A 14,553-nucleotide genomic window follows, 5' to 3' on the forward strand; every position below is an offset into this window, starting at 1 on the left:
GTATATTGGCAGTTTTCTATAACCGGTGGCTTCTGCTAGGATTTTTCTTTCAACAGGCCACTTGGGTAGGAGTTCTTACAGGTTTAGAGATAACCATCACAAGATCTAAAGCAGATGGTTTAAACTCAAAATAGTCAATTTATAAACTCTAAGAATTTTAGATTTGGTAATCCCAAGAGACTTAAAAAAAAATTTTTTTTTTTAATGTTTACTTATTATTGAGAGACAGAGACACAGAGTGTGAGCAGGGGAGGGGTAGAGAGAGGGGGAGACACAGAATCCGAAGCAGGCTCCAGGCTCTGAGCTGTCAGCACAGAGCACGATGCAGGGCTTGACCTCACAAACTGCGAGATCATGACCTGAGATGAAGTCGGTCGTGAAGAGACTCTTTATAAAGTAACATGACTATGGGTTAAAAGGTTCTAGTTATATTTCCTACTCAAACCCTCTATCAAAGCTGAGATCACACCGCAGCTATGAGATGATAATGTCAGTGGCTGCTTAAAAGCATTTCACAGGTGCCTTTTATTGAAACGGTTGGTTAAATGAATCCAATTACCACCTTCCCCAAATTATTCTAACTCCCTAAAATCTATGAAATACTTTTCTTCTTCTTTTATTTAAAGATTTTATTTTTAATTAATCTCTACACCCAACTTGGGGCTCAAACTCACAACTCTAAGAGTCACATGCTCTACTGACTGAGCCAGCCAGGTGCCCCGAAATACTTATTTTCTTAATGTAATGAATATTAACATATTGAAGGGTTTTCATTTGAATAATTCATAAACAGGAGTATTTGTCTCCCCTGTAAAACAACTATTTCACAAGGAACAGGATGTTTACTATAAGAGAAATAATTATATTTATTTTGCATCAGAAAATAAATCACCCTTTATTTTTATTAATAACAAATTATTTTCTGTTATAGTAAAGAACAATCCTAAAGTCAGTCCAATTGTATAGAAACATAAATAGGAAAAAAGAAAAAAAAAAGAACCGCATAATATTTCAGTGACTCTTACTAGACAAAATCTGTTACTTACGGCAGTGGCTCGAGAGAGTTCTCTACACGTACTAAGCAGTCCATTTTGTAAATCGTCCCTCTGTAACACCACGGTCTGAATGGCTGCTGGGTTATCTGCATTCATTTCTATCTCTTGGCTGGCTGATAGCAAAGCTTGCTCAAGCGTGTACTATTATAATAAAAATAATTACACTTAATGTTCTGCATCATCGAATTAATTCTTTTTACTTTAGTTATCAGTGTCCTGATAATGAGCATATAAAGTAACATCAATTGCAGATAATAAACGTAATTGTCCTACTTTCTCCTTGTGGAGTTGCTGAAGTTTCTCTTCCAGAGCATGTACCACTTTATCTTGTTCACATAACCGGCTTAGCTTGGCCTAGGTTATAAGAGAAAATCTGTTGTTAGCAAATTTTCCTTTTTCCTGTAGTTGGAGGTAAGTGTAATAAGAAAACACATTTAAAATAGCTATAGAATACCTAATTAGGCCAATCTTTATTTCGATCAGTAAAATAAAAATTAAAATAGCTTTTAAAGACACAGTGCTTAACAAACATGCACATAAAGTGAAAAAGCATTTCAACCATACTATTTAACCTACACAATTCAAAATATTCGTAGTGAACAAGCAGTCTCATATAACTTTAATGGATTTCAATGTAGTTTTTTCCCTACAAACTGCTAGATAGGTTAAGCGACATATGCAGTCCTTAATTAAAATATCGACTGGATTCTGTTTTTATATTTTAAAAATTATGCTCTTATGTTCAGAAAAGAATATAAACAAAAGATTGCTTTTAACTGCAATAATACAAATAAAACCTTGCTAAATGGAGGAAAAAATCACTTTCAATAGTTTAAATGTTTTGAATTCTTGTATTACCCTAATTTTTAAATTATGAAAATATCATATAATGACGAGCGAGAAATCAGAGATTTCACTTTCTTTGCCATGTACCTGTTAAAGTAACTACCTTATGTTTATTAGACACCAAAACTCAAGCTATACCAAATGGCATATACTGAAATGAGAAGGTATAACTCAACGGAATAAAACCAGGGGAAATGAGGGAAGAATGAGATAAAGAAGAATGGGGCACCTGGGTGGCTCCGTCGGGTTAAGCGTCTGACTTCAGCTCAGGTCATGATCTCACGGTTTGTGAGTTCGAGCCCCACACTGAGTTCTGTGCTGACAGCTTGGAGCCTGGAGCTTGCTTCAGATTCTGTGATTCCTTCTCTCTGCCCCTCCCCCACTTGCACTCTGTCTCTGTCTCTCTCAAAAATAAATAAAAACTCAAAAAAATTTTTTCTTAAATAAAGAAGAATGCATGGCAAGTTAGTCAATCTAACTAATTAATTGTAATTGATTGTATTTTAGATACAATTAAAAGATAAATTTAAAATTTTTTTTTTTCAACGTTTATTTATTTGTGGGACAGAGAGAGACAGAGCATGAACGGGGGAGGGGCAGAGAGAGAGGGAGACACAGAATCGGAAACAGGCTCCAGGCTCCGAGCCATCAGCCCAGAGCCCGACGCGGGGCTCGAACTCACGGACCACGAGATCGTGACCTGGCTGAAGTCAGACGCTTAACCGACTGCGCCACCCAGGCGCCCCTAAAAGACTAAATTTTAAAAAGGAAGGAGTTACAAAATTTCTAGAGACTGATACTTTCTCTAGAAGACAGAAAACTTTACTTTGTTTTCAGTTCTCCATACTTTTTTTTAAATCAGAAATAGTCCTTTTTACTTTAAAAAAATTGTTTTTATTTTAGAGAGAGTGTGTGCACATGTGCAGGAGCAGGGGAGGGACAGAGGGAGGGAGAGAGAATCCCAAGGAGGCTCCACACTCAATGCAGAGCCTGACCCAGGCCTGATTCCACGACCCCAGGACCATACCTGAGCCCAAATCAAGAGGTGCTCAACCAACTGAGCCAACCAGGTGCCCCTAGTCTTTTACTTTCATTTAAGTGATTTTTTCCTAGATTCAACTGTTAATTATGGGGAGGGGGGATAGTTACAGAATAGGGGAGTGATGCTATAACTTAACCTAAGCATAAAATAAAAGAAAATGTTAATTTATTTGGTGTCATTTTGGAGGGCAAGAGAGGAAGAGGAAGTTTTTTGTCATGCATACTTCCAATGTTTTGGCAGAGAATATAACAGAGTACTGACAATATATATGTAGCATACTAACACTTACATCAGTATCCACTTCTTCAGGTCTGTATTTGTATAATGGGCCTCTACATTCATCTTGTGACAGCTATAGGGAAAAATGTCAGGTAGCAAGTTTAAAAATAGTATGTAAAAAATATATTTAGCCTATACTTAACATTTTAGATTTATATAATAAGAAAATGGGATTTTAATGATTCTTATACTTTAAGAAGTTTAATTCAAACACAGATCATTACAAAAGTAGAAAAATATTTAACAGTGATGCAATATGCAAGATACATGAAAATGATGTTAACTTAAGCTTGTCAAACAAAATAATAAGTTGGTCAAACAAATTATACGGCACCTTACATCTTCCATTTGTAAGACACACATCATTTTAATGGAAAATTGACAAATACAATCATGGCAACTGTACTGAATCAAATATTCGAACCAGGCATATTTCAGCAGCCAGAACCATCCTTCACGGTATACACATAATCACACAACTGTGTATGCGTATACTCAAATGCCAACACATCTTAGTACAACTTTAGTAACAAAACCTGTAACATACTGCATACATATACATAATATATAAACACACATACACAATATAGACTTATCTTGTTCTTCTGTCTTAAGAACTAAAAGATAATGGGGGAAAAGGATGGGTTTAATTGAAAAGAGGAAACTCATTCAAAACCTCATAGAACTGAAAGCCTATGTTATAAACTATGAATAGTCAAATTGCATAAAAAGTTTGTATGTGTTGATTGACACCATTTGTTTTATTACACTATAAGAAATGCTTGCTCAGTGCATTTAAACGTCCTTTCTTCAAACTCTTTCCCAGTATCTTTCAGTCAAAGGAATCTTCATTTTTGCTTGTGTTTATCAAGATTTCAAAAGTCATCCCGGTCAGTTATACCACAGCTTCTGCAAGCAATATTTCACTTTCTCCCTGGTCTTCTGACTTTATATCGACTGCTAGACAGTAACAAAAACATAGTTGGAAAAACTTACTTTGGGCTCACTGCATATTTACTAACTGGCACACTTTTTCTCAAAGTGGGGATGGGAGTAATGTTTTCCCACTACATTCCAGATTGGAAAATTAAACTTCATCTAATGCATCATAATGCATCTAATTCATCACAAATGCATAAAAATGTATAAGTTTTAACTATCTACGTCCACTTGGCAAAAAACTGCTTGCCAGTTACATCTTTAGAAGGAAGCATAATTTAAAAGCAGATAACTTTGAATGGATCTAGAAATGTAGGTTATCAGGAGGTTAAAAATGTAAGCATTACAAACATACAATAATAAATCCTGGATTTATGTGTTTCATTTCAAGACATAACTTTCACGTCCTCATGCAAATGAATCTGTGACTATTTAAGGGTATGCAGTGATTATTAAACAAAACTTTCATAGAAATGAGTTATCACATGAAAAATGAATTTAATGAGAAAAGTCAGAATACTTGTGCAGTATTTTCAAATAAAGAGCATTAAATATGTTGTAAGAAGTATCAATTTTTATTCTAAATTAAAGCACCTAGATCCAAGAAAATAATTTGTACTTTTATCTGAAAAAAAAAAAAAAGTAATGAAAAGGAAGTTTTAAAATGCTTAGATCCATGATAAAAAAATGTAAGACAATGCCAAAATTAAATTTCCCATTTATAAGAAATTAGAGATGTAAAGCCTTTAGCTACTAAATGTTCAAATATACTTTACTTAATATTTAAAGTTAAATGCAGAGCAGCTTTACCAAACCATGGAATGTAAAGTTTGAATGTAACTAATGCACAGTGCTACATGTAGATTAAAATATGAACATCGTATCCTAATTGCCAGGGTCAACAGAAAAAAAGACTAATATTTTAAAATGGAAATGTAGCAGTCTATAATAAAAATTTAGGGTGTTGGTATACTATTTTTATTTATGGAATCTTACTGCATATTCATTTTCTTTCTCTTTTTTTTTTTTAAATCAATTTTCTTAATGTTTATTTATTACTGAGAAAGAGAGAGAGACAGAGCATCAGCAGGGGAGGGAGAGACACAGAATCCGAAGCAGGCTCCAGGCTCTGTGTGTCAGCACAGAGCCCTACACGGGGCTCGAACTCACGAACTGTGAGATCATGACCTGAGCCGAAGTTGGTCACTCAACCAACTGAGCCACCCAGACACCCCTGCAATATATTCATTTTCACATCAGCTGGCAAAGTAAAAAATGTATACTGTGTTGCTAGAATTTGAGAGTGATATATCCTTATAACCATATGAATATATTACCTACGTTAGATTTACTTTATCATTATGTTTACTACCACTGAAAAATTTATTAAAACCTTTTAGCAAGTTATTCAATAAAGATATTCATTATTAGACACTAATAAAATCTTAAAATAATCAGCCTTCCACTATACATTGCTTTTACCTATTAGAAGGAAAGAATAAAAAAAACATGATTATTCTTTAAAAAAAATTAACCTTTAAGCATGGCCTATTTTCCATTACTGATAATAATAACTGAGGCTTTTCTTAAGAAAAGATGGATATAGTTTATTAAAAGTATTTCCACTTGGAATTGAAGAAGTTTGCTATTTGGTCCTCACTATGAAAATCTTACTAATAAGAAAAAAAGTAATTTCGTTAATATTCTCATTACTTAAGATCTCCATAAAATCATGTTTCACTTTTTATCATTTTTCAAATGCATCTTTAGCAAAAGGAAAAAAGTTCTGGGTTTGAATACCTTTTTTTTTTTTGAAGTACCTGAGCAATACTAGAAAAGCACATGAAAAGGGGCAACGGAGAATGTATAAGGGTTAGCAGTGCTCAAGCTTCAACCTGAGAAGTGTATTATACAGACTTTACTCACATCTAGACATATGAAGATATATGCTCTATTTAGAAAGTCAGAACTTTTTCATAATAAAATATCTAATAACCTTTTAAAAAACTGGCTTGGCATTAACACAAAATTACTTTTGTTTATCAAAATTCAACTTTCTATAGTATCCCTTTTAAGAATGTGAATATACATATACTTTAAAGTTAATGAATATATGTAAACCCCAAAAAGGTTTTTTGGGGAAATATTTGATAGAGTTAGACATTTTGTGAGGGCTCAAAAATAGTCACAGGACGGTAGGTATTTGCTAATATTAGTAGGTGCTTTTCAAAACAATTATTCATCAGGTGATTCATCTCACAGATATTATAAAAACTCTAGTACAAAAATTAATTGGGAAAGGCCGTAGAATGACTAATAAATGAGAAGATTTTTCAATACCAAGTGCGCTCATTTAGCACTTTTTTTTTTTTGGATTCAGTTTTAGATCCTTTTTATATCACCGATTCAAAGAAAATTAACTGAATAGGTAATTTTTCGGGTGTCTTCTTTCTTCCAAGAAAATGCAAACTTAAAGGTTCTCCTGAGAGAAAATCTAAATGGCTATGATTTAGAATAACAGGTCACAAAACATCATATTTTAAGTTGTATTTCAGGAAACTATTAACACAGCATTGTAATGCAATGTCAGAGAGGCATATTGTTAGAGTGTATAATAGAAACTTTCATAAAGATTTCCTTTGGATATTAACACGGTAAGGGAAATCTGGAGAAAAAAATAAGATCAAATTTCAATTTATGTAAATTAATAAGCAAATTTAAGAAATGTGTCTGAAAGTCATTTTTGTTTTTTAATGCTTATTTTGAGAGACAGAGAGAGAGAGAGAGAGAGAGAGAGAGAGAGAGAGAGAACGAGTTGGGTAGGAATAGAGACAGAGAGGGAGAGAGGGAATCCCAATCAGGCTCTGTGCTGTCTGTAGAGCCAGAGGGGCTTGATCTCATGAATCATGAGATCATGACCCGGGCCGAAATCAAGAGCCAGATGCTGAACTGACTGAGCCACCCAGATGCCCCTGAAGGTCACTTTCATCTACCAGCAGTGCCCTGTAACAATTAAGTACTTCATTAGTGGCTGACTTTTAAAAAAGAATTCTCTAAAGACACCCTCAATTTGACAGGACTGGCAGTCAACACTGATTACCTGGTAATCGGTTGCCTATCTCACGCCCAGGAATGGCTGCTGATGGTAGACATTCAGATCTTCCAGTTTTGTACAAATTTAGTTTTTTCTTTCAAGTATTCATATTTAATGGAGAAATACATTTATACAAATCGATTGTTCTGGTCAGTGATGCTAGTATATAAGACCACTCTAACATATCTCCACACTTTTGAAAAACTCCGATTAGAACGTTTAGTGCAACTGAGTAATTTCAATCAGCGATGACTTCTGCATCACCAACCCTGATTACTGATCATTATAAAAAAGATGGGGCACCTGGGTGGCTCAGTCGGTTAAGCGTCCGACTTCAGCCAGGTCACGATCTCGCGGTCCGTGAGTTCGAGCCCCGCGTCAGGCCCTGGGCTGATGGCTCAGAGCCTGGAGCCTGCTTCCGATTCTGTGTCTCCCTCTCTCTCTGCCCCTTCCCCGTTCATGCTCTGTCTCTCTCTGTCTCAAAAATAAATAAACGTTAAAAATAATTAAAAAAAAAAAAAAAAAAAAGAAAAACCCAACCCAACAAAACTGAAAATCCAGGCTATCACTCTTACTGAGAATATGCAAAATGTGAAAATAAAACCCATTAAAACATAATACCTTTGACTTTTACCAATATAAAAATGATAAAGTGCAGCTTCAGAAAAAGGTATTAATTCCAGAACAAAGGCTAAGGTTCTCAGCAGTGGCATTTTGGAATGAAGTGTCAAGTTCCTTTAACCTGGTTACTTTAAAAATGAAAGATTTTCTTTTTTTAACCTTTATTTTTTTAAGTTTATTTATTCATTTCTAGAGAGAGAGAGTGAGTGGAGGAGGGGCAGAGGGAGAGGGAGAGAGAGAATCCCAAGCAGGCTCTGTACTGTCAGCGCAGAGCCCGATGCAGGGCTTGAACTCGTGAAACCTGAGATCATGACCCGAACCAAAACCAAGAGTTGGACACTTAACCGACTGAGCCACCCAGGCGCCCCAGAAAGATTTTATTTTCTTTTGAAAAGTAAAGCTGTTTAACTTTAAATATTTAATCCTTTGTTTCTTTATTGATAGAATAAAAACTGGGCCCAGAAACAGGGCTCACCCTTCTATCAACTGTTTCAATCTCCCAGCTACAAGGCCCATGATACTGATCCCTAGGTGACTAAAGCAAACCAGAAGACTTTAAAGCCAGTGAGCTCAAGGTGCTTCTTTTCACTAGGTGCTTTTACACATGTTAATCAAAATACATTCATTTTTCATGTTTGTTAATTTTCTTCTTCGGTATGAATTTTAAAGTACTATAACAGGTCATAGGCCACAGTAATTTGAAGGTGTTGAAGTGGAAGAAGCTGATGTTGCAAAACACACAGCTAAGAACACTTAGACCATGAAATACAAAAAAAAAACAAAAAACAAAAAACAAAAAAAAAAACAACTGGATAGGAATGTATAAAATGACTTCTTTTGCAGATCTGCAGATTACCAAGGTCCTAAATTAAAGCCAGCCAGCTCCATGGCACATATTTTGAGTTAGGGAAAAGAATGAGGTAAGATGATGCATATGATGGCATAAGAATGGTAAGAATACAGGGAGAAGATATCCCCAGTATGTTAAGAAGTGGCTATCATTAGGTCTTACTACACCACAGTACGGAAACTAGATTTGAACAACTCCCATACAAATATAATCTATTCCTAAAACAGTGGGTGGGGGTGGGGTAGGGTGAGTTGCGGGCCGCCCCTAAAAGGAAAAAAAAATTTTTTAAAGTTCTCCCTAGAAATCAGTGAAAGTGCTTTTAGAGTAAATTGGAATTAACGGCAATCCAGTACCAAATTTGCAAATGTACTGCAGACCTCCAAGTACGTACGTATCAATCAAATACTCTGCACAACAACTTCAGGAAAATGGCACACTTAATATTCAACAGCAAAATGTTCAGCAAAGCCATGCTAAGAATACTGCAGCATCTTAAAAAGCATGGATGAATTGCATTTTTCCAAATAGACATAAACAAAAAAAATGAAATAAGAAAACACTAATGTTATGAGTAACTCTGAGGATAAACCAAAACTGTCACTGAGGGATTTTGCAGATGATAAAGCAGTATCATTCACTGTCCAAGACCTTACTTGCTGGTACAGTTGGGGTCTTAGCGCCGAGTTCTCAATCATTGTGTGAACCATGGTGATAATAGGTTCATTTTCTTTCATCTATTTCAAATCAGGAGGAGCATACAGCAAACATCAGTTTACAGCACAGCTAGATTTGAAAGACGACACTGTAAATATAGCCTCTACTTTAATATCTTCCTAATAGTGCAGTTGCTTACATTTTACCCCAAGGTTGTACAGATTTAACTTACATAAACCATTTCGAGCAAGTATTAAATGATGTTAAAATACTTCCAAAGTTATATAAAAGCTTATTAATTGCAATATTGCTACAACTAGGGTTTACCTTATGAATATAATCATACAGTCAATGAATATTTTTACATGTACTAGAAAAGATGATAAAGCAGCACGTCTTATTCAAAGAATAAAGCGCAAGGACCTACTTAAAAGGAGAAATGGCATAATTTGACTGTTTAGTAAAAAAGCTTAAAACAATATTCAGTTCTTTGTAAAGTTCATCAGAAAAATATTAGTCCTCTGCAAATATTAAAATCTTATAATAATCAGTATATCTTGTTGAAATAATTACATATTTCATTAATGTTAATTTTGATAGATATCTGTAATACACCGTTTTGGATTTTCTCCCAGTATAACACCACGTGTAAAATTATTTCAAGGACATGCAAACTGAAATTTATTTAGCAAAGATCAATGTATCTCCCTAGTTCCTAAAAAGGCTGAAACCACATTTCACATTTCCAGCTATGTTGTACTTAATTACTGCCTCCAGAAAAATACTTGTTTTAGTAGGCTCTGGACTCAACAGCTAAAGCATTCAAAAGAGAATCATCATGACATATAGAGAGTAAAAGGCCAATGAAGATTGTACTGTTTATAAGCAGACAGGTCTGTTTATAATTGCAATTTGCAACATATAGTTTACATGGTTTTCTTCTGCATAGTATAGAAAATAAGCATTTTTATCATGGTTCACAAATGCTACTTTAGTGGCTTATTTAAATCTACAATAAAGGTTTACTAATCTTAAGATTAATAAATGCATCATGTAAGTAAAAAATAAGTCTTGAAAACTGTGTATCTAGACAATTTTATTTTCAGCCTAGTTACCAATGTTTCATGTCAATAAAATCTGTTTTCTCAAGTAACAAACTGGCAACTGGTTTAACTTTTTTTCTAAAGTTTTATTCAAGCTAAATAATTTCTTTTTAAATGTTAACATCTGTATTATCAGTTAGACTCAAACTTCTGTTTCTCTCCTGCAATACTATCCCAGAAGGATGTGTTGATACGTAGTTCAGAACACATTTTTTACGTTGTTGGAAAGTAATTTATAAACAACTACAGATATTTTTTTTTTCTTTAGGAGAAAAAATACTTTTATTATAGAGATTTAAGACCTCTTTATGTTTTCAAGTGCCCTCTATATTTTACAGGAATGCTAATTATTTTATCTTAATCAAATGGTGATCTTGGAATAAATTGTTACTGCTTTTTGTTTTGGCTTACATTTGACTGTAAGGATACACATTTCATACAGCACAAGTAAGCTTAAGTCTCTATCTACTTCTAATTTTAATTTTCAAAGCAATCTCATCATTACTATTTTTCAATAACATGCCCTGGAAATTAGTCAAAAGAATACTGGATTCAGATTTTCTTGTGTGTGGTGGGTGGAGGTCAGGAGCATGAATGTTTTAAGAAATAATGGAGATCAGATAGCATCCAAATGTAAATGATACTCAAAGTCAAACTGAAATTGCCCATTGAGTCTTGGAAATCTGCCACCACAAATGGGCCTCTATGTCAAATGACTAGGTCAACATGGCTCACACCTCTAAGCAGAGTTTCAATAGAGTCAGATTAAGGACAATGTTCACACTCTAAGCTTGGCAAATTTATTTGAAGGGACAATATGGTTTTTGTAGAAGGATAATCAAGCCTGATTTATTTAGTGTACTACTTTGAGATGGTAAATATGCATGTATATACAGGGATGCCATATGTGATTTAAAAGTGTCTGTTTAACTTACATGTCATAGCTTATTAAATATTGAGTCACGGAGAAGGGTTCTTTGCAAGAAGAAACTAGCTTAGGAACAGAAAAACTAAAAGTAAAAAGAATACTTAAAACATACAGACTGCAGAGTGTTTCAGAGATCATTTCTGAAACTATTTCTCATTATGAAAAATTTCAAATATACGTACCAAATCCTAAAATATTAAAATTAGAAGTCATCTCTAGAAATCGATAGTTTAGTACAACAAAGGAATAAAAATGTTAGCAGCAATTATTTTGTTTTTTAATTTCAGAGAGATAGACAGAGAAAGAATCTCAAGCAGGCTGTACGCTCAGCACAGAGTCTGATGCAAGGCTTGATCCCATGACCCTGAGATCATGACCTGAGTTGAAATCAAGAATTGGACACTCAACCCAATGAACTACCCAGGAGCCCCAGCTGCAATTATTTTGAATTGTGGGACTGTGGATTATTATCTTTTTCTTTCTCTACACTTTTTTTTTTTAATGTTTGTTTATTTTATTTAAGGGGGTGGGAGGGGCTGAGAGAGAATCCCAGCAGACTCTCCATTGTCAGTGCAGAGCCTGACGTGAGGCTGGATCCCACAAACTGTGAGATCATGACCTGAACGGAAATCAAGAGTTGGACACTTAACTAAGGCCCCCAAAGCACCCCTTTCTTTTCTCTATACTTCTCTGCATTTGCCAAGTTTCCTCCCGAGTAGATACTGCTTTTCTTTCTTCTTTTTTTTTTTTTTAAATTTTTTTATGTTTATTTATTTTTGAGACAGACAGAGAGACAGAGTGTGAGCCAGGGAGGGACAGAGTGAGAGGGAGACACAGAACCTGAAGCAGAGCTCGAACTCATGAACTGTGAGATCATGACCTGAGCCAAAGTGGGACGCTTAAGCGACTGAGCCACCCAGGTGCCCCAGATACTGCTTTTCTAATTTAAAAAGATATTAAAGAGTCAAGGATACAAATATATAAACATGAAATAAACAAAATTAATGGGACAACCATATCCTCTGGCAAACACCCTTTGGTAATGCAAGGAAGCTAAGAAAAATTTTAGCACCATGTGTTCGTATCATGTTCAAGGCTGAGAGTTAAGGTGGAAGAGCCCTACTGGAGTCATCTAGTATAATGAGGACCTGATCTAGAAAACTATTCTTATAAACCTTTAGTCTATTTAGTCTATCTTAGGAATCTGTACCCATGTCAGAAATTTATTAGGAAACATGTTAATTAAAAAAGGTAAGCTACCCAATATATTTATAAATACATGTAACTACCTTGTAATACCCACCCCCCCCACCCCCGCCATTTTTATTACATCTTCAGAAATCAAATTCAAGTTTAGACCAGGGATTCTGAACCCACACTCAAACTACCCGCAGAGCCTGAAAAGAATATAGACACCCTGATTCCCAGATAATTCTAATGGGCAACTTCAGAATCTTTGATGTAGACAATATCATTAAAACAAAAAGGTGACAGAGATGGGATAAGACAATCTATGGAAAGGCAGAAGAAGCAGGATCATTTCAGAATTTCCTAGGGCACCACACCTACCTGACCAAGAGCTGTTAGGATGGCTGAGTAATGGGCTGTTAAGAATGATCCTCAAAGGTGAGTGGTCCTGTATGTGGTGGCTCTACCTTTGCATGTGGTGTGCAACAGCTGAAGACAAGTGAACACAATAATCATGGTCCAATATAGTGAGAGCTTGGTCCCTATGAAACAATTTCAGCAAGTTGACTGAACTTTCACTCTCTCTAGATTTATTGAATTGGAAATACTAGACCTGCTTTATCTCCAAATGTTCCTAGAAATAGGATAGTGGTTCCCCTCACTGAAACACCTCTGAAATACTGTATATTTTAATACTTAGAAACTGCCTTGTTTCCGGAACTTACACTGAAATAGCACATTCTATCTGGCTTTGGTCATGTAAACTTTATAACAGCTTTTCAATTAAAGTACTAAATTATGGCCTAAAAAATACATAATGCTCCATGAGCAAGTTGGAATTTCATTCTCAAGTTCTTAAAAAAAAAAAAAATCCACCAATTCTCTTTTGGTTCGAATACAAGGATTCTAGACAGTATTATGATAGTGGTGTTAACAGCTGATGTATTTTGTTTTAAGGAAGCAGAGCAAGAAAAAGACTAGTACATGGAACATGTTTAGTCACTTGAAAATGAGTTAAATAAATGCGTTGCTTCTAAATACTTTAATTCCTTGTTTGAAGTAACAGGTAATGTAAGTTTATGTTTCATTTAATTGAAAAATTATAAAGCTATTAATAATAAGACATTTTATAATAATAAAAATTAGAATGCTTGATTCAGGCATTATACTATTTTCCTAACTTCAGCAATAAATAAGTAAACAAACGTGGAAACATCTTGCAAATACATTTAGGTAATGTCAATGTATTTCTGTTTAGAACAAAACCACCTATTTTTACTTGACATTTTAAAGTCTAAATGTTTAGAAAAACTACCTAGAAGGTCTGGTACTTAATTCTAGCCTCCTTCTCAGTTTTGAAGTATGCTGGGCTAATATAAACAAACAGTATTCTTTGATGTTACTCTCAGAAATAACTTAAAAACCCATCACCAAAAAACTTTTCAACACAATTCTATGTATCTGTGTCATACTTACTAGGCTCTTGAGCAGAACTTCCTGACACCTGTGGGTTGGGAATGGATTACAGGTGTGGGGAGATAGGGACCACCTCAGTCCTCCCTGGGCCTAACCTGCTGATGACAGTGCGTCATTTAGTTCCTGCCAAGGCGCTGCACAAATATCATCACTTTCTACGTGTGCCATATATGAAAAAAGATAAAAAGCACTAAGATAGTGTTTTTATTTCAGAAAAACTAGACTTTACTTCTTTCTTTGGTGTTTACTGTCATTATTTATCTCAGTAGTTCTCAAACCTGACTGAAAAAGAAAAGGGCCTATGGACATTTAAAAACATATGGAGGGCTGGGCTCTGGCAATTCTGACCGGGGACTAGGGGAAAGAGGGCCCTGAGTATTGTACTTTCTTTCTGTCTTTTCTAAAGATCCACTGGTAGTTCTGATAGGAGATCAGGCTTGAGAACTATCTTGGCACTAATTCAAGTAATTGGAGGACT

General features: G+C 34.9%; 1 protein-coding gene across 17 annotated transcripts in view; it reads right to left on the bottom strand.

Moving 5' to 3' along the window:
* Positions 1-14,553, bottom strand: part of PLEKHA5 (pleckstrin homology domain containing A5) — a 244,996-nt gene that overhangs the window by 37,962 nt on the left and 192,481 nt on the right. For 7 of the 17 annotated variants that reach the window (XM_040488772.1, XM_040488753.1, XM_040488754.1 and 4 more), the window contains 5 exons: positions 9,380-9,460; positions 3,804-3,839; positions 3,233-3,295; positions 1,329-1,409; positions 1,047-1,196 (listed from right to left, as the gene is read on the bottom strand). In XM_040488772.1, coding sequence (XP_040344706.1) covers positions 1,047-1,196; positions 1,329-1,409; positions 3,233-3,295; positions 3,804-3,839; positions 9,380-9,460 — 411 coding nt within the window. Of the gene's footprint in view, positions 1-1,046; positions 1,197-1,328; positions 1,410-3,232; positions 3,296-3,803; positions 3,840-9,379; positions 9,510-14,553 lie in introns of those variants that run through there. The other 10 variants (XM_040488757.1, XM_040488760.1, XM_040488762.1 and 7 more) reach the window with 3 other exon arrangements.

The sequence above is a fragment of the Herpailurus yagouaroundi genome, unplaced genomic scaffold (assembly GCF_014898765.1).
Source record: "Herpailurus yagouaroundi ecotype Mexico unplaced genomic scaffold, PumYag 166, whole genome shotgun sequence".
NCBI lineage: Eukaryota > Metazoa > Chordata > Mammalia > Carnivora > Felidae > Herpailurus > Herpailurus yagouaroundi.